We start from the raw sequence: 26,969 nt of genomic DNA on the forward strand, positions 1-26,969 counted from the left end.
AGGTTGCAGTAACATTGGGTTTTCGTTGCATTGTTATGTAACAGTGCTCCTTCCTGACCCATAAGCACTTCCTGCATTCACCTCTGCCCATAACAGTTACATACCTGCTTAACCGCCAACAATTTATCTTATTCTTTCCTTTATAACATTCCTTACCTTGCTGCTTTCCACACTTCTCTCTTATCCTTCTCCTTTAAATGTTGCTTCCTCTGCTTCCCTGTGTGTCTTCTCTCTCATATGTTGTGCCTTAACCTTGTATATTGTTATGCATTCTGCTAGCCCCCTGCTTAACCAGCATATGTTATATAACCTTTATAACCATTATTCTCTTCAACAATTGTATATACTGTATATTGGTATGTATATACACATAAACATATTAATGTATCGCGCAAACCGTACATAATCGGTTGCCTGCTGTTCAACGGCATAACAGCAGCATATGATTGTGCATAACCAGCAGCGCCATGTTATGCATTCTGCAGCACCAACAGTTGTGCCTTATGCCCATAATCTTCCATGCCTGCTCGCGCGCCTTTCGTTATTCTCTGCTTACATAACAGCATAACCATTATCTTATTCTGCTTGCTTCTCATATTCAAACATTCTATTGCCCTCTGTTATACATTCTACTGCCCATAACATTATGCCTTCTGCTTTCTTTATCTCTTATTCTGCCCTCTTGGTATGCCCTTCTCTCCAGCCCTGCTGCTTGCGCCTGTTGTGCGGCTTCTGCCGCCTTTGCTCTGTTCAAACCGTCTACTGTTGCTCTTGTTGTGCATTCTGCCAGCATAACCATGCTGTTCTTAACAGCACTATGATTAGGCCTACCAATTGTCATAACAGTACATCATTCTTCTGCCCCTCTTATTTTGACCCCTCTTTCAGTTATGCCTTCTGCCCTGCTGCTGACCCACTGCTTTCGTATGCCTTCTGCCCTCCTCTTTGACCCTGCTGTTATGCATTCTTCTGTCACATAACAATTTATACATCTCTGCCCTGCTTAACACAGCCCATAACATACCTGCTGTTGCCCTTTGTTATACCCCTTCTCTGCCCCTGCCTGACCCACAACAGTATACCTTCTGCCTTCCCCTCTTCCTGACCCTCTTTCAACCCCATACCTGCTGTTGCCCTCTTTCCATACCTCTCTACCCCTGCTGCTTTGACCCTACATTATGCCTTCTTCTGCCCCTGCTGCTGTCCTGTTACCCTTCCGCTCAGTCTTGCCTCCTTCATTCGCCCCGCATCATCGTCTGTTTTTTCTTCATTGCGTTAGCCTCAGACATCCCCCATTCTCCTGTTGTTTTAACCTGTGACCGCACGATCGTCGCCGCAATCTCCGGCCCTCGCCCGTCACCGCGCGTGGCGCGCGCCGACCGCGGGCCGCAGGCAACCCCCACCAGGCCGCGCACGGGCCCCACGCAGGCTCTGCGCGCAGGCCTGAACGTCACCGGAACCCCACGCGCGCAGGTTGCGCACGCCAGGACATCTGGGGCGGCCTCACGCAGGCCTCACGCGCCAGGCGGCCTCACCGGTCCCAGGCCGCCTGGGCCAGGCCGCGCGCCGACCAGGCCGCTGGGTACCGCGCACGTCTGCAGACACCAGGCCACCGCATCTGCTTCCGGTTCCGCAGGTCACCAGGCCCACACACGCAGGTTGCACACCAGGCCCCTCCTCCTGGTACCAGGCCTTGCCCTACACACATGCCTCACCAGGTGGGCCCCCACACACCAGTACCCTGGGCCTCCTGTACCAGGCCCCACGCAGGCCCTCACCAGGCCACCAGGCCCCCACGCGCCAGGCATTAAACACGCACGCGGGCCGCGCCAGCCGCGCATCGGGGCCACGCGCGCGCTCGATCGCGCCGCGCGACCGCGCCAGTTGCGCATCAGGCCAGGCCGACCACACGCGACCGCATCCACGCAGGCCGCGCAGGCCGCACATGCGCACCAGGCCCACCGCACCAGGCCGCAGGCCCGCACGACCCCCCGCGCTGGTTGCGCACGCATAGACCCCCACGCACCAGGTCCGCCGCACGCCGTTGCCAGGTTGCACCGGGTACACGCACCAGTTGCGCAGGCCTGTTGCGACCCCCACCAGGCCGCCCCACACGCACCAGGCCCCTGCCCACCTTGCCGGGCCTCCGCGCGCTCCCGCACTGGGCCTCTGGTGTGCCGCGCGTCGGTTCACATCTGGCCGCCTGGTACACGCCAGGCATCACGCCAGCGGCCCGCATCGGGCCCCACGCAGGCCCACGCGGCAGGCCACGCAGGCCCCCACGCAGGAAACCACGCACGCACCTCGACCGCGCCGACCACACACACCAGGCCGCAGGCCACGCAGGCCGCACGCAGGCCCGCAGGCCACACGCAGGCCCCACGCAGGCCCCGTGCTGCAGGCCCCCCACGCACGCACGCGTCAGGCGCTCGCTGCTCTTGATCTTCGCGCCGCCGCCTAAGACCACCGCCGCGCATCAGACCCACCGTCGCCCGCGTCAGGCCCCCGCACCAGGCCCTCACCGACCACGCGCCGCGCCAGGCCTCTTTGGTCCCGTTGCTGCCTCACGCCGGTCTGCCAGGCCGCGCAGTCCTCACGCACCAGCCGCAGGGCGCTCCCCAGCCACGCCGGGCCGCACGCGCCGACCGCGCGCCGCCGCGCCGCGCCAGATCTTTTCCGCGCACCGGGTTATCGCCGCGCGCCAGTCCCGCCTTTGCGCAGGCCCAGGCCCTCTGCCGCGCCGCACCGGTTTACCGACCCTTGCCGGGCCACGCACGCAGGCCCCAGGCCCCTGCACCAGGCCATGCCAGGCCACACGCAGGCCGCACGCAGGCCCACCAGGCCGCACCGAGCCCGCTCACCAGGCCGCACGCACGTCAGATATTGCCCACTGAACCAGGTTACACGCATCAGGTTGCTCTCGCAGGTGCATCACGCCGCCTGATTTACGCGCGCAGGCCCATCCTCCACCAGGCCCCCACACACCAGACATACCCCTACACATCAGAGCACACTCACGCCATGTTGCTGCCGCCGCAGCAGTCCCACGTCAGGTTACCGACCCTGCACACATGCCATGCTCTCTGTTGTTACATGTTTACAGTAGTCACCCCACTCCAGTGATGATGGCGACGACGCGTGTTTCTCACCGAGCTGCAGCCCCACTCACTCCCCGCATCCCACTCGTACATCGATCATGTTTTTCATGTGCCTAAAAACCATCTGTTTCATTTTGTTTATTTGTTTGTTATTGTCATTGTTGTTATTTGTTGTATCTCCCCGTGTGTTGTGTCATGTGTTCATAATGTCAGTACATGTGTGTTTCTTTCATTATATTTGTGTGTGTATATCTGTGTGTGTCTCCCGTCTGTGTGTGTTCTTGATACACACCCAGTTCATGGGCACACAATGCGGTTTTGTTCTCATGTTTCTGTTGTGCAAATGCACATGCAAAAATTCATGTTGTATTTATTCGTCGTGTGTGTGCATCCTCAATCTTTCATGCAAACACATACACACACACACACACCAATAAATGTCCTGTGTTATTTGTTTGCTGCCCCCCAAAGCAACCCCTCCCCACCCTGTTATTATCCCTTCACTTTGTTTGTATTCCCCTCCCCCACACCCTGTTTAACCTCCCTCCCCCACACTGTTTAACCTCCACTCCCCACACACCCTGTTTAACCTTCCCCCACCCCCCACACTGTTTAACCTCCACCTCACACCCTGTTTAACCTTCCCTCCTACACCTGATTAACCTTCCTCCTCACACTGTTGAACCTCCTCCCCACACCCTGTTTAACATTCTCTCCCCCCAACCCCTGTTTAACCCGTCCCTCCCCACCCCAGTTTAACCTCCCTCCCACCCTGTTTAACCTTCCCTCCCCCACACCCTGTTTAACCTTCCCCCCACACCCTGTTTAACCTCCCCTCCCCCACCCCTGTTTAATCCCCCAACCCACCCTGTTTGTCTCCTCCCCCACCCAGTTTAACCTCCCTCCCCCACCACCCTGTTTAACCTTCCCTCCCCAACTCTGTTTAACCTCTCCCCCACACCCTGTTTAACCTTCCCCCCACCCTGTTTAACCTCCCTCCCCACCCAGTTTAACCTCCCTCCCACCACTCCTGTTTAACCTTCCCTAAATTCCTGTTTGAACTCTCTCTCCCACACCCTGTTTAACCTTCCCACCCTCCCCCACCCTGTTTAACCTCCCTCCTCACACCCAGTTAACCTCCCTCCCCCACCCACCCTGTTTAACCTTCCCTCCCCACCGTTTAACCTCCTCTCCTCCCCACCCTGTTTAACCTTCCCTCCCCACACTGTTTAACCTCCACTCCCACACCCTGTTTAACCTTCCCTCCCCACACCCTGTTTAACCTTCCCCCTCTCCCCACCCTGTTTAACCTCCTCCCCCATCCCTGTTTAACCTCCCTCCCCCCACCCACACACTGTTTAACCTCCTCCCCACAATTGTTTAACTCCACTCCCACACCCTGTTTAACCTTTCCCTCCTCCACACCCTGTTTAACCTTCCCCACACCCTGTTTAACCTTCCCTCCCCCACACTATTTAACTCCTCCACTCCCACACCCTGTTTAACCTTCCCCACACCCTGTTTAATCCTCCCTCCCACCTGTTTAACCTTCCCTCCTCACACCCTGTTTAACCTCCTCACCCACACCCTGTTTAACTTCCCCCCCACACCCTATTTAACCTCCCTCCCCACACACTGTTTTACCTCCCCTCCCCACACCCTGTTTAACTTTCCTCCCCACACCGTTTAACCTTCCCTCCTCACACCCTCTGATTAACCTCTCCTCCCCACACCCCTGTTTAACCTTCCTCCCACACCCTCTTCTAACCTTCCCCTCCCCCACCCCTGTTTAACCTTCCCCACACCCTGTTTAACCTTCCCTCTCCACACCTCTGTTTCTACTTCCTCCTACACCCTGTTTAACTTTCCTCCTACACCCTAATTAACCTTCCCTCCCCCACACTTGTTTGACTCTCTCCCTCACCTCTGTTTAACCTCCCATCCTAATTCCTGTTTAGTCCCACCCACCCAGTTTAATCCACCCCCACCCACTGTTTAACCTTCCCCCCCCACCCTGTTTAACCTCCCCACACCCTGTTTAACCTTCCCCCTCCCCCCACACCCTGCTAACCTTCCCTCCCCCACACTGTTTAACCTCCCTCCCCACACCCTGTTAAACCCCTCCCCCACTCCCCCTGTTTAACCTTCCTCCTCCCCCACAACCTGTTTAACCTTCCCCCTCCCCACCCTGTTTAACCTCCTCCTCCCCCCCCACCCTGCTTTAACCTCCTCCCCACCAGTTTATCCTCCCTCCCACCCACCCTGTTTAACCTTCCCTCCCCCACCCAAGTTTAACCTCTACCCCACACACCCTGTTTAACCTCCTCCCCCCAATTTCTGCTTCTTCTCCTCCTCCCCAACCTGTTTAACCTTCCCCCTCCCCCACCCTGTTTTAACCTCCCTCCCCACCCTGTTTAACATCCTCCTCCACCCTTTTAATCCTCCCCACCCAGTTTAACCTCCCTCCCCACCCACCCTCAGTTTAACCTTCCTCCCCACCCAGTTTAACTACTCTCCACTTCACACCCTGTTTAACCTTCCCTCCCACACTCTCCTCCCCACACTGTTTAACCTCCCCTTCTCACACCCTGTTTGTCCTCCCTCCCCACCCTGTTTAACCTTCCCCTCCCCACAACCTGTTAACCTCTCTCTCCCCCACCCTGCTTAACCTCCCCCTCCCCCACCCCTGTTTAACATCCTCCTCCCAATCTGCTTAATCCCCCCACCCAGTTTAACCTCCCTCCCCACCCACCCTGTTTAACCTTCCCTCCCCCCACCCAGTTTAACCTCCACTCCCCATCCTATTAACCTCCCCTCCCCCACACCTGTTTAACCTTCCTCCCCCCACACTGTTTAACCTCCACCCCCACACCCTGTTTAAACTTCTCCCTCCCCACTCCCCTGTTTAACCTCCCTCCCCAAACCTGTTTAACTCTCCCCCACCTCTGTTTAACCTCCCCTCCCCACCCTTCCCACCACCCTGTTTAACCTCCTCCCCACCCAGTTTACCTCCCACCCTGTTTAACCTTCCCTCCCACACCTGCTTAACCTTCCCCCACACCCACTGTTTAACCTTCCTCCCACACTGTTTAATCCCACCCCTGCACACCCTGTTTAACCTCCCTCCCCACACTGTTTAATCCTTCCTCCCACACCTCCTGCCAACCTCTCCTCCCACTCCTGTTTAACCTCCCCCTCCCTGTTAACCTCCCTCCCCCACCCAGTTTTAATCCTCCTCCCCCACCCACCCTGTTTAACCTTCCCTCCCCACCCAGTTTAACTCCCACTCCACACCCTGTTTAACCTTCCTCCCCCCACACCTGTTAATCCTCCACCCCACACCCCTGTTTAACCTTCCTCCCCCCACACCGTTTAACCTTCCCCACACCCCTGTTTAACCTTCCCTCCCCCACACCCTGATTAACCTTCCCTCCCCCACACCCTGTTTGACCTTCCCCCCCCACACTGTTTAACCCCCTCCCCCCCCCACCCTGTTTGTCCCTTCCCCTCCCCACACTGCTTACCTCCACTCCCCCACACCCTGATTAACCTTTCCCCTCCCCCACACTTGCTTCATCCCTCTCCCCACACCCTGTTTAACCTTTCCCCTCCCCACACCCTGTTTGACCTTCCCTCCCCCACACTGTTTAACCTCCACTCCCCCACACCCTGATTAACCTTCCCTCCCCCACACCCCTGCTTTAACCTCTCACCTCCCCCACACTGTTGAATCCCACTCCCCACACCCTGTTTAACCTCTCCCCCCACACACCTGATTAACCTTCTCCTCCCCACACCCTGTTTGACCTTCCTCCCCCCACACTGTTTAACCTCCCCTTCCCTCCCCCACCCTGTTTAACCTCCCTAGCCCCACCCTTGACACCCCACCCACCCAGTTTAACTCCCTCCCATCACCCTATTTAACTCTCCCTCCCCCATACCCTGTTTAACCTCCCCTCTCCCACACCCTCAGCTGAACCTCCTCCCCACACCCTGTTAACCCTCCTCCCCACACCCTGTTTAACCTTCCCCCCCACCCTGTTTAACCTCCCTCCCCATACTCCTGTTAATCTCCCTCCCCCACCCTGTTTAACCTCCTCCCCACCTTGTTTAACCTCCTCCCCACACCCTGTTTAACCCTCCCCCCTCCCCACACCCTGTTTAACCTCCTCCTCCCCCATACCCTGTTTAACCTCCACTCCACACCCTGTTTAACCTCTCCCCTCCCCCCACACCCTGTTTAACCTCTCCCTCCCCCACACCCTGTTTAACCTTCCCCTCCCCCACCCCTGTTTAACCTCCCTCCCCACACCCTGTTTAACTCCCTCCCCCCACACCTGTTTAACTCCCTCCCCACACCCTGTTTAACCCCCCTCCCCCCACACCGTTTAACCCACCCCCACACCCTGTTTAACCTTCCTCCCCACACTGTTTAACCTCCACTCCCCACACCCTGTTTAACCTTCTCCCCCACACCCTGTTTAACCTTCCTCCCCCACTGTAATCCCTCCTCCCGACACCCTGTTTAACCTTCCCCCTCCCCACACCCCTGCTTCTAACTGTCCCTCCCCCCCCACCCAGTTTAACCTCCCTCCCCCACCCCTGTTTTAACCTTCCCTCCCCCACACCCTGTTTAACCCTTCCCCTCCCCCACACCCTTTATAACCTTCCTCCCCACACCCTGTTTAACCTTTCCCTCCCCACACACTGTTTAACCATCCCCCTCCCCACACTGTTTAACCTCCCCACACCCCTGTTTAACCATCCCTCCCCACACTGCTTAACCTCCCACACTGTTTAACCTCCCCCCACACTGTTTAACCTGCCCTCACACTGTTTAACCTCCCCCACACTGTTTAAGCATCACCCACACTGTTTAACGTCCCCACACTGTTTGACCTCCCCACACTGTTTAACCTCCCCAATGCTTAACCTCCCCCCACACTGTTTAATCCCCACACTGTTTAACCTCCCCCTCCCCCACACCCTGTTTAACTCCTCCCCACACTGTTTAACCTCCCCCCACACTGTTTAACCTCTCCCCACACTGTTTAACCTCCCCCACAATGTTTAACTCCACATTGTTTAACTCCCCTTCCCCACACCCTGTTTAACCTCCCCCACACCCTGTTTAACCTCCCCCATATTCAAGCCTAACCTCCCCACACTGTTTAACCATCCCCCACACTGTTTATCCTCCCACACTGTTTAACCATCCCTCCCACACCTTGTTTAACCTCCCACACTGCTAATCTCCCCACACTGTTTACATCCCCACACTGTTTAACGTCCCCCACACTGTTTAACCTCCCCACACTGTTTAACCTCCCCCACACTGTTTAACCTCCCCCACACTGTTAACCCCCACACTGTTTAACCTCCCTCCCCCACACCCTGTTTAACCTCCCCCACACTGTTTAACCTCCCACACTGTTTAACCTCCCCACACTGTTTAACCTCCCCCCACACTGTTTAACCTCCCCTCCCCCACCCTGTTTAACCTCCCCCCACCGTGTTTAACCTCCCCCCACTGTTTAACCTCCCCACACTGTTTAAACCATCCCCACCACACTGTTTAACCTCCCCACGAACCATCCCCACACTGCTTAACCTCCCCCACACTTTAACCTCCCCCACTGTTTAACCATCCCTCTCCCACACCCTGTTTTAAACTACGAGGGGCAAATGGATGATTGATGAGAGACAGGAGGAGGTGGGACGGGGAGGGTGGAGATGACGGGTGGGTGAGTGGAGGGACGGGTGGGTGGAGGGACGTGGAGGGGAGGGACGGGAGGGTGGAGATGACGGGTGGGTGGTGAGGAGGGACGGGTGGGTGGAGGGGAGGGATGGGAGGGTGGGAGACAGGTGGTGAGTGGAGGGAGGGGTGGGTGGAGGGTGAGGGATGGAGGGGACGGTGGGTGGAGGGCCTAGGTATATTGATATGGCTGATTGGTGATGGAATGAGCTGAAAAGTGAGGAGAGGAACTTTGACCGGGTGGAGGAAGGGAGGAGGGAGGGAGTGGAGGGGTGTGTATTGAAGAGGAAGGGGGGGGAGGAGGGGTAGGAGGGAGGAGGGGTAGAGGAGGACAGAAGGCCAGACAACAAGATAATTACAAGATTTTTTTTTGAGGATGAAGAAGAGAAGAAAGAAGGTTGAAAAGGAAGGAGGAAAAAATATGAGAGAAGAGCCCTATCCTCCTCCTCTTCTGTCCTGTCGCACCTCCCCCCACGCCCCTCCCTACCAGCCCCCCACGCCCTCCCCACCAGCCCCTCACGTTCCTCCCCACCAGCCCCTCACGCCCCCTCCATATCAGCCCCTCGCCCTCCTTACCAGCCCCTCACGCCCTCCCAACCAGCCCCTCACGCCCCCTCCATATCAGCCCCCCGCCCCTCCCCACCAGCCCTCACGCCTCCACCAGCCCCACGTTCCTCCCCACCTAATGGCGTGGTCTATCTTATCCAAGTCCATCTATGGCGGCGTCTCCAGGAATACACACACACACACACACACACACACACACACACACACACACACACACACACACACACACACAAACACACACACACACAGTGCGGCTGTGAGGATAATTTATTACCACCTGTCTGTTACCCGTCCGCCCACGCCATCCTCACCTACCACAGCACGTCACCCACACCTAACCTACCACAGCACGTCACCCACACCTAACCTAACCTACACAGCACGTCACCCACACAACCTACCACAGCACGTCACCCACACCTAACCTTACCTACCACAGCATCACACCACACAACCTAACCTACCACAGCATCACCCACTAACCTACCCAGCACATCCACACCTAACCTACCTAGCACGTCACCCACTAACCTAACCTACCACAGCACGTCACCCACACCCTAACCTACCACAGCACGTCACCCACACACCTAACCTAACCTACCACAGCACGTCACCCACACCCTAACCTAACCTACCCCTCCACGTCCCCTCACAGCATGATATGGACTTTTAGTTTGACTATGAGGCGGAGGTGTGAGGGAGGGAGGGAAGGGAGGTGTGGGGAGGGAGGGAGGGAGGAGGTGTGGGGAGGGAGGTGTAGGGAGGGAGGGAGGTGTGGGGAGGAGGGAGGTGTGGGGAGGAGGGAGGGGAGGGAGGGAGGAGAGGATGTGGGGAGGAGGGGAGGAGTGGGGAGGGAGGGAGGGAGGAGGGTGTGGGGAGGAGGGAGGAGGGAGGAGGGAGGGAGGTGAAGTGAAAGGATGGAGGAAGCCATGAAAGTCAAGGATGGGAGGAGAAAATAGGGAAGGAATGAGGGAGGGAGGGAAGGAGAGATAGAAGAAGGCTGAGAAGAAGAGGAAAAGGAGACAAGAGAGGGGTAATGGGGCGAGGTGGGGCAAGCAGGAGGTGGATGAAAGTCAGGTAGGGAGAGCAAGGGAGGAGCTGGAGGATGAGTCAGGCAGGTGAGAGAGATTGGCAGGAGGGAGGAAGTGGGAGGGAGGAGGGAGGGAGGAGGGAGGGAGGAGGGAGCAGTAAATATATCTTGCGTGCAGGGCTGTATAATCAGTCATGTCTGGTGGACCAGCAAGTGTGTGTGTGTGTGTGTGTGTGTGTGTGTGTAGGTCTCCATCCCCACACACTACCACACCGCCCCACACACACTACCACACCGCCCCCACACACACCATCATCCCCACACACTACCACCGCCCCACTACCACCGCCCCCACACACCACCACACCGCCCCCCACACACACTACCCACATCACCCCCACACCACCACCGCCCCATACACCACACACCGCCCCCATACACTCACCACCGCCCCACACACACTACCAACACCCCCCACACACACTACCCACACCCCCACCACTGCGCCACTACCACCGCCCCACACCACCGCCTCCACACACCCATCACCCCCACCACCGCCCCACACCACCGCCCACCACCCCACACCATCACACACTACCCACATCACCCCACAAACACTGCCTCACCGCCCCCACACTACTACACCCCACACCACACCAGCTCCACACCACCACCGCCCCACACACACCACCGCCCCACACACACACCCCACCGCCCCACACAAACCCCACACACATACCACCACTCCACGCACACACCACCACCGCCCCGCACACACCACCACATCACCCCCACACTGCCCCACACTGCCACACCGCCCCCACACACACCCACACACTACCAGCTCCACACCGCCCCCCCACACTACCGCCCCCACACACCACCCCCACACCCACCGCCCCCCACACACTACATCACCCCCACACACACCACCGCCCCCACACTACCACACCGCCCCACTACCGCCCCCACACACTACCACACCGCCCCCACACACTACCACCCACGCCCCACACACTGCCCCCCACACCGGCCCACACTACCACGCCGCCCCACACACTACCACCGTCCCGCACACACTGCCACCGCCCCCACACACACTACCACCGCCCCCCACCCAGCTCCAGTAGGAGTGAGGCAGGAGCCTGAGATGCTGTTTGGTGTGACTGAGAAGAGGATGTGGGCGTGGCTCCGGGGCATAGAGGAGAAGGAGGTGGTGTAGAACCTAACCTAACCTAACCTAACCTAACCTAAACCCTACCTACCCAAACATAACGAAAACAAACGTAACCTCCACCCAACTCGCCCTAACATAACCAAACCTTAACGTAACATAACCTAAACCTAACCTAAATCCAACGTAACCTAACATAAACCACAAATAGTAAAGAATCATGACGGTCTTTGGTGTTGAGTCGCCATACAAGTCACTTAAACACACTCACCACCACCTGGCAGTTAGTGGCCGTAAAGCACTTGGTTTACCTCAGCTGGTGTAGTGTCTCAGGGTAGTGTAGTGTAGTGTCCTGAATATAGTGTCTTCAGCATAACACCGCAGTACTCTCTCTCTCTCTCTCTCTCTCTCTCTCTCTCTCTCTCTCTCTCTCCCAGCACCAAGGAAGGCAGATCCCCCCAGATGTTTTTTAAACAAAGGTCGCAGCTATCAAGGGGTGAGAGCGGGCGACGTCTCCTAATATATATATGAGGTTATCTTACCATTAACCCATTATAACTTAACATTAACCCATTATAACTTACCATTAACCCATTATATCTCACCATTAATCCATTATAGCTTCCCATTATTTCATTATATCTTACCATTAACCCATTATAACTTATCATTAACCCATTATAACTTAACATTAACCCATTATAACTTACCATTAACCCATTATAACTTACCATTAACCCATTATAACTTAACATTAACCCATTATAACTTACCATTAACCCATTATAACTTACCATTAACCCATTATCTCACTATTAACCCATTATCTCTCACCATTAACCCTACCACCATTAACTTACATATCCAATATAAGACATGACGTTTCCTCAGGCTGTGAGACGAGGCTGTGGCGGGTAGGAAGGTTATCAGTGTTGGGATTATACCTACTTGAAGACTGTCAGCTGATACCCTGTGGTGTTGGAGAGAAGAGAGAGAGAGAGAGAGAGAGAGAGATGCACTAAATTCACACCTTTACAGAACTGCTTTGACGACCTAACCCTAACCTAACCTAACCTAACCTAACCCCCTAGGTATCGTTAGGGTGTTCAATCAGCAGGTGAATTAAACTGTGGTCCAGGTGGTGGTCAAGAAGACGTTACCCACAGCAGCACGATCAAGTGAACGAGTGACGTCAAGGGGTCGCGTGACATCAGAGGCCACGTGACGTCAGGGGCCGAGTGACGTCAGGAGGAGACATGACGACAGTGGGTGGACGTCAGTGTAGCGGCGTGTTGTCAGCGGGAGGCGTAACGACAGTGGGTGGACGTCAGTGGGGCGGCGTGATGTCAGGGGCGGCGTGACGTCAGTGGGCGGGAAGAGCCAGGATGTTGCTGGGACAAATCACACTTGTATTTGGGAGATCAAATATGGGGACGAGGAGACGGTGGTTACCCAGCACACACACACACACACACACACACACACACACACACACACACACACACACACACACACACACACACACACACCTTTGACACGCTAAAGTGGCTTTATCAAGACCATTTTGATTGGCAGCGGCTCAGAAGAGAGAGAGAAAAAAGAGAGAGAAGAGAAGAGAGAGAAGAGAGAGAGAGAGAGAGAGAGAGACACAGCCTCCTGGCCTCCTCTCCCTTCCTTCCCTTACCTCCCATCTCCTCCTCCTGCCTCACCTGGCCTCATGCCTCCTCCCTCTCCTGCCTCATGCTCTCCCTCCCTCCCTGCCTCCCTGCGTCCTATCTCCCTCCCTCCAGCTCTCACCACTCTTCCTGACTCCTGCTCTCACTCACCTCCCTGACTCCTGCTCTCCCTCCCTCCCCTGCCTCCTGCTCTCCCTCCTTCTCCCCTGCCTACTACTCTCCCTCATTTTCACTGCTTGCTGCCTCCCTCCCTCTCCCTGCCCCTACTCTCCCTCCCCTCCCTGCCTCCCCTGCGTCCCATCTCTCCCCTCCAGCTCTCACCCCCACTCTCCTGACTCCTGCTCTCCCCTCACTCTCCCTGACCTGCTGTCCCTCACTCTCCCCGCCTCCTGCTCTCCGTCCTTCCTCCTGCCTACCACTCTCCCTCATTCTCCTGCTTGCTGCCTCCCTACCCTCCCTCCCTCCCCGCTCCCTGCGTCCCATCTCTCCTCCCTCCAGCCTCACCCTCTCCCTGCTCCCCCCCACCACTCCCTGACTCCTGCCTCCCTCACTTCTCCTGCATCCTGCCTCCTCCTCTCCCTGCCCACTACCTCCCTCCTCCCCTGCCTCCTGCCTCCCTCACCCTCCCTGCCTCCTGCTCTCCTCACCCCTCCCTGCCTCCTGCTCCCCCCTCATCCCTCCCTCCCTCCTGCTCTCCCTCACTCTCCCTGCCTCCTGTTCTCCCTCCTCCTGCCTCCTGCCTCCCTCACTCTCCCCTGCCTCCCCACCTCCTGCCTCCTGCTCCCCCTCATCCTCCCTCTTCCTGCCTCCTGCCTCCCTCACTCCCCTGCCTCCCTCACCTCCCCTGCCTCCTGCTCCCCCTCATCCTCCCTCCTCCTGCCTCCCCCACCTCCCCTGCCTCCTGTTCTCCCCACCCTCTTCCTGCCTCCTGCTCTCCCTCACTCCCCTGCTCTTCCCTCACCTCCCCCCTGCCCCCCCATCCTCCCCCCCCTGCTCCCTCACTCCCCCTGCCTCCATTCCTCCTTCCTGCCTCCCTGCCTCCCCCCACCTCCCTGCCCGCCCCCTCACCTCCTCCCTCCTGCTCTCCCCTCCCTCACTCTCCCTGCCTCCCATTCTCCCTCCCTTCCCTGCCTCCTGCCTCCCTCACCTCCTGCTTACTGCTCCCTCCCTGCTCTGCCTCCCTCCGTCTCCTGGCTCCTGCTCTCCCTCCCTCTCCCTGCCTACCACTCCCCCTCCCTCTCTCTGCCTCCTGCTCTCCCCTCACTCCCTCCCTGCCTCCTGCTCCCCTCCTCTCCCCTCCCTCTGCTCTCCCCTCCCTCTCTCCCTGCCTCCTATTCTCCCCCCCTCTTCCTGCCTCCTGCTCTCCCCTCCCTCTCCCTGCCTACTGCTCTCCCTCCGTCTCCCTGGCTCTTGCTCTCCCTCCCTCTCCCTGCATACTACTCCCCTCCCTCTCCCCTGCCTACTACTCTCCCTGCCTCCTACTCTCACTCCCTCTCCCTGCGCCAAAATCCATCTATCGGTCGAATCATAACTTAATTTCTCCATCGATATTTGGCCCACGGCTTCTTCTTCCTGCCTCCCTCTCCTTCTCCCTGCCTCTCTCTCCTTCTCCCTGCCTCTCTCTCCTTCTCCCTGCCTCTCTCTTTCTCTCTCTATCTCTCTCTCGCTTTCACTCCCCTCCTGCCCTCTTCTCCCTTTCTTTTATTGGCCCTCTCATTTCCTCCCCTTCCTCCTGGTTACTCCCTCCTCCTCTCCCTTATCTCCCTATCATCAGCCTCCCTCCATGTTGATCAACTTTATCATGTTTTCCTCCCAATATACTCCCTCCGTCCCTCCTCCCTTACTCCCCTCCCTCCCTCCCTATTCCTTTCTCCCTCTCCCTTTCTCCTCCTTCACTCCATTTCTCTCTCTCCCTCCTCTTCTCCATCAACCTCCCTGCCTCCCCCCTTTTCCATCCCTCTCTCCCTATAATTATTCTCCCTCATCTCCCTGCCTCAACCTCCCTTCTCCCTGCTTTACTCTCCTTCCTTGCTGACTTATTCTCCCTTCTCCCTGTCTTGCCCCCTTAATCTCCCTGCCTTACTCTCCCTCATCTCCCTGCCTTACCTTCCCTCATCCCTGCTTTACCCTCCCTTTTCCCTGCCTTACTCTCCCTCATCTCCCTGCCTTATTCTCCCTCATCTCCTGTCTTACCCTTACTTCTCCCTGTCCTCTCCCTCCATCTTCCTCCTCTCCCTCTCCCACCTCTCCCTCATCTCCCCGTCTTCTCTCCCTCATCTACCTGCCTTACCCTCCCCTTCTCCCTGCCTTACTCTTCCTCATCAACCTGCCTTATTCTCCCTCATATCAGTTTTACTTTCCCTCATCTCTCTGCCTTACCCTCCCTCATCTTCCTGTCTTACTCTCCTTCCCCTGCCTTACTCTCCCTTCTCCCTACCTTACCTCTCCCTTCTCCTGTCTTACTCTCCCTGCCTTACTCTCCCTCATCTCCCTGCCAGGTCGTGTCTATCATCACTCCATAACTTAATTTCTTGATTGACATTTGGCCAACGACTCCTAGTCCCTGTCCTTCTCCCTCCCTCCCTCCGTGTCTCTCTCTCCCTCCCTCCGTGTCTCTCTCTCTCCCCACTCTCCCTTTCTTCTATTGGCCCTCTCATTTCCTCCCCTTCCCCCTGGTTTCTCCCTCCTCCTCCTCTCCCTTATCTCCCTATCATCAGCCTCCCTCCTTTTTTCTTTATCTCCTGGTTCTCCCTCCACTCCTCCCTTCCTACTCCTTCTCTCCTCCATTCCCCCCTTCCTCCCTCCCTATCACCTTTCCCTCCACCCTCCCTCCCTTCACCCTGATCTCCCTGTCATAATGTGTCTATCGTGGTCCCTTAACTTAATATTAGGGCGGGCAGCACCACCCACCTGGCTATCACCGCCACATAATTGGATTTAGCTGGACTAGTTCCCAGATGAAACGGCCCTGTCTTACGTTCACTTGGCGAGGGTTTTTTGGCAGGGGGGGCATGAGGTAGGTGACAGGTGAGGGCAAGAAAAAGAGAGAATGAGAGTGAAAGTGGGAGAGAGTGTCCTCGTTCTCATTCACCGCTGCTCAGTGTAGGTAGTGGGTGAAGGGTTACTAGGGTACCAAATCTCAAAAGGTCCATTACCACCCCGATCTACACGGCCAGGCAATAGACAACCTCCTAGACCAGCATCCCCAGCAGGTCGGCAGAATAAAATAAGGCCCTTAAAACACCCATATAGGGTAGGCTGTCTAGTGCCTGTACCGACAGATAATAACTAACCCATGACACAACCCTAACACACTATTAGCTTAGCTAGACGGTCAGCCCCCCTCCTCTCATTCTTCAATTTCTGAACTATAACTTCCTTCCCCCACCTTTATCTTCTTTCACCCCTTATTTCTCTACAAAAAAAAGTGAACGTGCCAACCATGTTTAAGACGTTCTCTGGCGTTCTTCTTAACGTTCAGTGGCGGGTATGAGGAACACAGGTGAGGGTGAACGGGTTAAAGAACGATCACCTAAGGAGCGAGGATGAAAGGATTCACACAGGAGCTGTTTTTAACGTTCTTTACTTCTTACGTTGACTGCTGTGACGGGTGAGGTGACGGGTGATGGAAAAGGAGATGGGTGACGGAAGAGGGGATGGGTGATGGGTTAGGTGATAAATGACGTAAGAGGTGACGGGCGACGTAAGATTTGACGGCTGACGGAAGAGGTGACGGCTGACGGATTTGGTGACAGCTGACGTAAGAGGTGACGGGTGACGGATGATGAATTCGGTGGAAATGAGTGACTAGAGACAGGCAGAGTGAGATAATATTATTGTTGTGTTGTTGTTGTTGTTGTGTGTGTGTGTGTGTGTGTGTGTGTGTGTGTGTGTGTGTGTGTGTGTGTGTGTGTGTGTGATGGGAAAGGGCGGGTGACTGATGCAATCAACTGGACCGAATGAGAAGGAGGAAAGATGGCGAGGAGAGGAAAGGTGTGTCAGGTGAGGTAGAGTGAGGGAGAGGTGAATGGAAGTGAGGACAAGTGGTGGAGTGAGGGACAGGGTGGGGAGAGGTGAGAAAAGTGTGTCAGGTGAGGGAGAGTGAGGAGATGGTGAGGGAGATGGTGAGGTGTTGGTACAAGGTCACCATCCACACATTACACTGGGGTGCTGGGGGGATGGTGGTGGGTGGCCGGGTGGTAAGTGTTGGTGGGTGGATGTGTGCAGGAGTGGTGAGTGTTGGTGGTGGGTGGCCGGATGAGTGGGTGGCGGTGGATGTGGATGGGTGGGGGTGGTGAGTGTGGTGGTGGGTGGCAGGATGAGTGGGTGGTGGGTGGCCGGATGGGTGCAGGGGTGGTAGTGTTGGTGGTGGGTGGCAGGATGAGTAGTGGTGGTGGTGGCCGGATGGGTGCAGGGGGTGGTGAGTGTTGGTGGTGGGTGGCAGGATGTGAGTAGGTGGTGGTGGGTGGCCGGATGGGTGCAGGGTGAGTAGTGTTGGTGGTGGTGGCAGGATGAGTGGGTGGTGATGTTGGTGGTGGGTGGCCGGGTGGTGGTGGTAGTGTTGGTGGTGGGTGGCCGGATGAGTGGGTGGTGGTGGGTGGCCGGAGTGCAGGGGTGGGAGTGTTGGTGGTGGGTGGCCGGATGAGTGGGTGGTGGTGGGTGGCCGGATGGGTCAAGGTGGTGGTGTTGGTGGTGGGTGTAGATGGGTGGTGGTGGTGGTGGGTGCGAATGGGTGGGTGGTGGTGGGTGGCCGGATGGGTAAGGTGGTGAGTGTTGGTGGTGGGTGGCCAGATGAGTGGGTGGTGGTGGGTCGCCGGATGGGTGCAAGGGTGGTGAGTGGGTGGTGGTGGCCAGATGGAGTGGGTGGTGGTGGTGGGTGGCCAGATGGTGGGTGGTGGTGGGTGGCCGGATGGGTGGTGGTGAGTGTTGGTGGTGGGTGGCCGGGTGGGTGGTGGTGGAGTGGTGGGTGGCCGGATGGGTGCAAAGGTGGTGATATTTTTTGTAGAAAGATTAGAGGAGAGGAAAGGGTTAATAGTTCCCACACAACCAATGACAATCGGTGAATGTTGGTGGTGGGTGGCAGGTGGGTGGTGGTGGGTGGTGGTGGGTGGCAGGGTGTGGTGGTGGGTGGTGGTAGGTGGTGGTGGGTGGCAGGGGTGGTGGTGGTGGTGGGTGGTGGTGGTGGTGGTGGGTGGTGGTGGGTGGCAGGGGCAGTGGTGGTGGGTGGCCAGGTGGGTGGTGGGTGGTGGTGTGGGGTGGTGGTGGTGGGTGGTGGTGGGTGGTGGTGGGTGGGTGGGTGGTGGTGGGTGGCAGGGGTGGTGGTGGTGGTGTGGTGGTGGGTGTGGGGTGGTGGTGGTGGTGGGTGGTGGTGGGTGGTGGTGGGTGGTGGTGGTGGGTGGTGGTGGTGGCAGGGGATGGTGGTGGGTGGCCGGTGGGTGGTGGTGGGTGGTGGGTGGTGGGTGGGGTGTGGTGGGGGGGTGGTGGTGGGTGGCCGGGGTGGTGGTGGGTGGCAGTGTGGAGTGGTGGTGGGTGGCAGGGTGGTGGGCAGTTGTGGGTGTGGGGTGTGGTGGTGTGGTGTGGGGCCAGATGGTGGAGGTGGTGGTGGGTGTGGGGTGAGAGGTGTGGTGGTGGTGGGTGGCGGGATGGTGGTGGTGGGTGTGGGGTGAGTAGGGGTGGGTGTGGGGTGAGTGGTGGTGGGTGTGGCACGGTGTGAGGGTGTGGTGGTGGGTGGGTGTGGGGTTGGTGTGGGGTGGAGTGGGGTGGTGGTGGTGGGTGGCGCGGTGTGAGGTGTGGTGGTGGAGGTGGGTGGCAGGGTTGGTGGCAGGGGTGAGTGGGGGTGGGTGGCAGGGGTGGTGGTGTGGTGGCAGGTGTTGTGAGGGCCATCAGATATGCCGCTAATGGTACTGGGAGGGAGGGAGGAGGAGGAGGGAGGTGGCGTGACGGGGGGGAGAATGAGGAGGAAGGGAGTTGTGGCGGAGGACTGGCGAAAGAAGGAAGGAAGAGGAAGGAAGGAAGGAAGGAAGGAGGAAGGAGAGAGAAAGGAGGCATGAGAGTATTGAAGCAACGGAAAGGAGAGGAAAGGAAGAGGAGAAAAGAGAGGGACAAGAGGTAAACAAACAGCAACAAACATGTAATAATCAAAGGAAACAGAGGAATAATAAATAAGCGAGGAGAAGGAACAGGAAGAAAGGATAAGAAAGAGGAAGGAAAAGCGATAATGAATGAGGAGGAAGAAGTTGGAAGAAACACTACTCAAGATAGAGGAAAGGAGAAGAGGGTGAGGGTGGACCAAGAGTCTAGAAGAAGGGAGAAAGAAGAAGAAGAAGAAGAAGAAAGAAGAAGAAGGAAGAGGAGGAGGAGGAGGAGGAGGAGGAGGAGGAGGAGGAGGAGGAGGCCAGCACCACCACAGTTGCACCCTACAAATCTTCGGTCACCACCTACACCATCCCTCTGTGTAGCCTCATACTGCACTAGGGCTACTGTACTAAACTGGGCTACTGTACTTAACCACCAACAACACCCCACTGGGGCTACTGTGCAACTTTGAGACTGCTGTGCTAACTACCCCACCAAACTTGGGCTACTGTGCAACTGGGCACTGTGCAAACTGGGGACTGTGTAACGGGACTACTGTGCAACTAGGGGCTACAACTTGGCTGCTGTGCTAGGGGCTGCGTGTAACAGGGCTATGTAACCAGGGGCTCTGTGCCAGGGGCACTGTGCCAAACTGCTGCTGATGGGGACTGCTGTGCTAGCTGGGCTGCTGTGCAACACCAAACACCACCCAACACCAACACCAACCAACCACACACAGGGACTACTGTGCTTGAGACTGCTGCTAAACTAAAGCTACTGTCAACCCAACTAGGAGCTACTCTTGGGACACTGTACTAAACTGCACAACACAACCACCCCAGGGCTCTGTCTAAACTTGGGGCCCCTTAACTAGGGGCTACTGCAACTAGGCACTGTCTAAACTGGCTACTGTGCTGACTCTTACTAAACTTGGGCTGTGCTTAACTAGGGGCTGTGAAACTGGGGCTGCTAGGGCTACTGTGTAACTGGGACTACTGTGTAACTAGGGGCTACTGTACTTGGGACTACTGTACTAAACTTGGGGCTACTGTGCTTAACTAGGGACTACTGTACTAAACTTGGGGCTACTGTACTTAACTAGGGACTACTGTGTAACTAGGGGCTACTGTGCCCAGGACTATACTAAACTTGGGGCTACTGTGCTAACTAGGGACTACTGTACAACTAGGGACTACTGTTAGCAACTAGGGACTACTGTACTAAACTTGGAGACTACTTTGTAACTAGGGACTACTGTGTAACTAGGAGCTACTGTGCTTGGGACTACTGTGCTAAACTTGGGGCTACTGTACTAAACTTGGGGCTACTGTAGCAACTAGGGGCACTGTACTTAACTAGGGACTACTGTACTAAACTTGGGCTACTGTACTTAACTAGGGACTGTAACTAGGGGCTACTGTACTTGGACTGTACTAAACTTGGGGCTACTGTAATTAACTAGGGACTACTGTACTTAACTAGGGACTACTGTGGGACTACTGTACTAAACTTGGGGCTACTGTAATTAACTAGGGACTACTGTGCCAACTAGGGACTACTGTGCCCAGGACTACTGTACTAAACTTGGGGCTACTGTACTAAACTAGGGACTACTGTAACTAGAAGGGCTACTGTACTTGGGACTACTGTACTAAACGGGACTACTGTAATTAACTAGGGACTACTGTTAACTAGGGACTACTGTGCAACTAGGGACTACTGTCTTAACTAGGGGCTACTGTATAACTAGGGACTACTGTACTTAACTAGGGACTACTGTACTTAACTAGGGGCTACTGTACCAACTAGGGACTACTGTGCAACTAGGGGCTACTGTGTAACTAGGGACTACTGTGCTTAACTAGGGGCTGTTTTGGGTGGGTGGCCGTTCTAAGGTGAACAGTCGGTGTGGTGATATCAGATAAGGACGGGTCATGTTGTGGAAGAGAGGGAGGAAGAGTGGGCGGAGTGGGAGAGGGAAGGGGAGGGGCAGTGGGTGCTAAGAGGAAGGAAGGTGTGGGAGGTGAGGGAGAAAAGAGGAAGGCAGAAGGGGTGAAGGAAGAGAAGGAGACAGAAGGGCAAGTAGGTGGAAGAAAGGAGGAAGAGACAGGAGGGAGGAGGAAGGAGACAAAAAGGAGGGAAGGGAGAGGAAGTGGGTGGAAGGAGAGGAGGAGGAGGAGGAGGAAGAGGCCGGGAGAAGGAAGAGAAGAGGGCAGGGAGATAAAAGGGAGGTGTTACCAGTAAGGAGGAAGGAGGAACAGGAGGAAGAGGGGAGGAGGAAGAGGAAGAGAAGGGGAGGAGGAGAGGGAAGAAGATGAGAAGAAGAGGAGGAGGAAGAGATAACACAGAAAAAAACAACATTTCCTGGGTCTACACCTTGTCACCTTACCCCTCCCAAAGGCGTCGTGTTGGGGAGAGGAGGTGTGGGGGGTTAAGGGCACTGGGGGGAGCTGTTAGAGGGGAATGAGGTTGTAAGGAGTTGTATATGAGGAGGAGATGGTAATGGTGGTGGTGGTGGTGGGGGTGATAGTGGTGGCGGTGGTGGTGGCGGAGGCGGAGGGATGGCAATAACGGGGTTGTGTTGTGATGAACGTGACAGTCATACGGGCATCTCCCTCCCTCACCCTGTTCCATCCTCTCCTCCCTCCTCCACCACCACTCCTCCCTCAGTGTTGGGGGTGACGGTAGTGGAAGAAGAATGGGGAGGTGATGGGGGCAAAGTGGGGAAGAGAACACAACTATAAATGGTCTAAACCTGAAGGAGTCCATCACTAGGGCCAGTCTTCAGGGCCAGGCGAGACATCCTACAGAACCCGTTAGTAAGGTCGACTGAAACACCGTATATGGGACAGTGCCGACTGTTTAGTGCCAGTGCCACCAATCAGACAAACAGCTCTAAATTGCCTCAGTAACCAACAAGTTCACCACACTAGAGCGAGGTGTTCATGCTCCCAACTACTACAATCTTCTCACTTGTTCAATTTCCGACTACTAACGCCATTTCCTTCTTTCATTTCTTTCTCTCAAAAGGGGTGGGGGTAGGGGTGTTGGTACTCTGGTCTTGTTAGCTGGTCATAACTGCACGAAGCAACACAACACAGCACAACACAACACAGCACAACACAACACAATGTTCGTGGTCATCTCTAAAAATTTCACACTTCTCTCCCTTAATAAACCATTGGAATATATCTGGGCATTGTGGAGTACTCTATGTGCCTGACGGACAGTAAGCCTGACGTAAATCTCCGCCAGACTCAAAAGTAAGAAAACTGCCCCTAACTACTGAAGTGCGTGTATAAGTGGATGATGATGTTGGGAACACACACACACACACACACACACACACACACACACACACACACACACACACAGTCAGGGACCACCCGATGACATCAAGGAAGTCAGGGAGGAAGGAGGGAGGAATTCTTGCTAGTGATTGTTCCATAACTTGTTGAGGTTATAGACGTAATCCGCCAGCCTGTACAGGAGGGAGGGAGATGAGGAAGGGAGCAGTGGGAGAGGGATGGGGAAGGGGGGGAGGATGAGGGAAGGGATGGGAGGGATGCAAGGGAGTAAAGCAACAAACTATTGGTCCAGGAGACATTAACTGATGCTTCCTGAGACGTAAATAATGAAGAAGAGAGTAAACAACTGACACTATAGCGAGAGACATAGAGGTGGACTTGATAACAATACGCTGATGTAGACACAGGGAGACAAGAGCCTCAGCAAACCACAGACAGGTAAGGGAGGAAGACCTAAGCTGAAACCCAACACTACTGAAGGAGGCACAGGAGAACTTATGACCACAGTGACACATACACGAAGACGCAAATGACATAGATGAAGACGCAAATGACATAGATGAAGACGCAAATGACATAGATGAAGACGCAAATGACATAGATAAGAAGACAAATGACATAGATAAACACCAAATGACATAGATGAAAACATAAATGACATAGATGAAGACGCAAATGACATAGATGAAAACACAAAATGACATAGACGAACAAAGCTAAAACAGAAGGACACAGTGAAGTAGGGAAGGCTGGTGAAGCGCCTCTAGACAATAACTGTGGGCCTCCTTCACGTGGGCCACAGTGCCTGGAAGTGATGGCAGTGTGGCCCCTCACTAAGCGGATTACAGTGCCACCATTGTGCTCCTGGTCTGGCACTTCCCCCAGAACACACACACACACACACACACACACACACACACACACACACACACACACACACACACACACACCTCATAAATCTGGTAAAACATAAAAGCACAACCTGTTAACATCGTTCCTCTAGCGGGAGGAACACCTGATAATACTTCCCTCACCTAACACTTGTGTATCATGCGCCATACCTGTCTATCATGCGCCACACCTGTCTAACACCTGTGTATCATGTATGTGTGTGTTTGTTTGTTTGTTTGTTCGTTCGTTCTTGGGTTTTCATAAAGGGGAATATTTCGAAGAAATTAATATTCCTTTCGTGTGAGACGACGAAATATTCTTTAAGCATGTTTCCAGCAATTTCAGGAACCTCTAGGGTATTCTACTCTCTGTTGGAGGAGGTCACAGGAGCCCCTGATCATCATCTACGAGGAGCCTCACCAACAAACACGGCCGCTCCATTGCGGGACAGTCGACACTCACCCAATCCGGCCTTCCCCGCCGCCTGACCCAGCCACCCCATGCCGCCCTGCATACCCCGCCGCCTGCAGCCACCCCGCCCTACCAGCCACCCCGCCGCCCTACCCAGCCACCCCCTGCCCTACGGCCATCACCATATATAACTGACCACAGGAAGTAAAATATATGACGACCAAGACAAAGAACCCATATTCAGGGACATATGGAGGAACATCTTCGAATCACAAATGAAGAGAACAGGGATTTTATGGTACCCACGAGGAGCTCGTTCTCAGTGAACTCGAGCCAGACACACCGCACTCACCTGAAATCATTTGGGAGGATCTGAGTGTGGACAGCCACTGTCCAAACCAATTACCTCGGAAGAACTCAACACAGCCATCTCAATACCAAAATAAAGCCCTGGCTATTTAGGCATCACCAAGGAGATCCTCAGCCACATAAACAACCCGGCCATGGAGACTGAGAACCACAATTGATCGCTTGCCTGGCCTCGGTTACTTCAACTAAATTCAAAGAGGTCACTATTACCTAACACCAAAACAAGGAAAGAACCCGTCGTCCCACTAAACTGCAGACCGATCTCCTCCTCGAAGTACCTGGAAAAATCCTAGAAAAGTCATCAATAACCGTCTGAGAAATCACCTGGAAACAACAAACAGAGTCAACTGCAGACAATTCGGGTTCAGGAAGGAAGTCCACCACAACAGCGATAGCCCTGGCATGTGAAAACATAGCCAGAGCCGCGGCAGTGAACAATGTAATCTAACTCTCCGGGATGTGAAGGCATTTGACAAAGTCTGGCATGACGGTCTAAAAATATGATCCTCCGTCAACATTGAAAAGATGCTTTGCAACTTTCTTGACAGCAGAAATGCCAGACTGGGGTAGGACAACACACAGAGAGACCTTCCCACTCATGAATGGAGTCCCAGGGAAGCGTCCTCTCCCCACCCTATATATTATCTACACAAGTGACACCGCCTCCACTAGAATGAGTAACGAATATTATGTATGCAGACGACATCACTCAAATAACAACACATGAAGGAAAATCGCGAGCGTTACAGGTCGACAACACCAGACAGGAATTAGAAAGGGTAAATAATTACGAAAAACAATGGAAAATCAAAACCAGTCTCGAAATTCACAGTGATACTTATGCAGAGGAAACCCATCCATTAGTAACCAATAATGCCCAGATAGAATACAAAAGCAGACACCCTCCTGAGCCTGCACACATCCGACAAGTTTCTCCCATCATGTCCACAGCAGGAAGGAAAAGGCAAAGAAGAAAGCTAGGAAAACTATACCGCTTTAAAGCGCTTCTGAAAATAAAACTCACTGGTAACATCATTTATCATACCGATATTCACTTCCAACAGTACCTCCTCAAACTAGAGCACCACTCAAATATTAAAATTACAGGTGGTCCAAATGAAGCCCTAAGATTTGTCACAGGTGAATAGCCCTTCACCAGAACCACAGCCGAGATACATAGAGACCTGAGAATAAAACCCATCAACCAGCAGCTGCACACTGTGGCCAGCAGAGTCTGGCAGAAGATAGAACGATCGGAGACAGAACTCCTTCAAAGACTCCCACCAGATAACAACAACCATACATGGATTTATGGATCCTGTAACCAAATATTTTCAGTTCCTCAGTCGCCTTTTGGCCGTGTGAGTTTATGAGTATAATATCTGCGTCAATCTGGTTATATTGGCTGGACAGACTGAATTTGTTAGTTCTCCAGTGGAGGACGTTATGTTGCATTATTTTCACTGCCTTACGTAGCGAGTCCATTGTATCTTGTTATTGGTTTTGGGGGGATCTGTAGGGTTCGTGATTTGTTCACTGTGTGTCCATTTTTCAATTTTTTATCATCTTAACGGATGACTTTTTGATGCAGTTCGTTAAGTCGACCTGTTTTTGTATAATGGCCTCGTGGAGGCCCGCCTCGGAACTGGGGTGCTCGTACTTCCATTTCATCTTGTACTCACTTACTCCTTTAGCGACTTCATCACGTGTACAGTCCTCGTTGATGTGGTCTGGTACGTAGATGCATAGATTCAGGTCTTTACCTGATAGGTCGCTGGAGTCTGAGGTATAATCTCCGGCGTGGGTACTTGTGCATCCACACCAGAGCCCACTGTTGTCTCCTCTGTGTTAGTTAGAGTTTGGTGGACAAGTATCAACTCTGATGTGGGTACTTGTGCATCCACATCAGAGACTACTGTTGTCTTCTCTGTGCTAGTTGGAGTCTGAGAGACATGTATAATCTCTGGTGCGGGTACTTGTGAACCCACACCAAAGACTACTGTTGTCTCCTCCGAGGTTAAGGATGTTGCCCTGAACAGTTTTGGGATGGGCAGATCGTGGTGGCGTAAGCATTTTTTGAGTATTGTTTGAAAGCTGCCTGGGAGCAGAACATCCTCCTCACGGGCGTGATTGACAATCATGTTGGCTAGTATTTCACGGTTATGGAGGTATCTGTCTCTGCCATTCAACAAGACTGTAGAGTCTGTAGTGGCTGCAGGGACCATAGTGACTGCAGAAGTCGGGGTCCCTACCATCACTACATCTCTGTACGGCCGTGCAGTGGCTGCAGGAGTCGGGGTCCCTACCATCACTACATCTCTGTACGGCCGTGCAGTGACTGCAGGAGTCAGGGTCCCTACCATCACTGTATCTCTGTGCAGCCGTGCAGTGACTGCAGGAGTCGGGTCCCTACCATCACTATCTCTGTACGGCCGTGCAGTGACTGCAAGTCAGGGTCCCTATCGGCAGCACAGCCTTGTTTGGCTGCTGCCCTACCCACCCGCCCCCGCCGCCCTCCCAGCCATCGTCTCCGCCCTACCCAGCCAGCACCATCCACCTGGCCATCCCGCCCTACCCAGCCACCCCCGCGACCCTATCCGCCACCTCCG

At 54.9% G+C, this 26,969-nt stretch overlaps 1 protein-coding gene across 1 annotated transcript; it reads left to right on the forward strand.

The window, feature by feature from the left end:
• Positions 1-1,929: 1,929 nt before the first annotated feature.
• Positions 1,930-2,894, forward strand: LOC121875817 (translation initiation factor IF-2-like; the record flags this gene model as incomplete). The annotated part of the gene is made up of 1 exon (XM_042380510.1): positions 1,930-2,894. A coding segment is annotated over one exon (965 nt), but the record flags the coding sequence as incomplete, so codon positions are not given.
• Positions 2,895-26,969: the final 24,075 nt, after the last annotated feature.

The sequence above is a fragment of the Homarus americanus genome, unplaced genomic scaffold (assembly GCF_018991925.1).
Source record: "Homarus americanus isolate GMGI-L3 unplaced genomic scaffold, GMGI_Hamer_2.0 scaffold51130, whole genome shotgun sequence".
Taxonomy (NCBI): Eukaryota; Metazoa; Arthropoda; class Malacostraca; order Decapoda; family Nephropidae; genus Homarus; species Homarus americanus.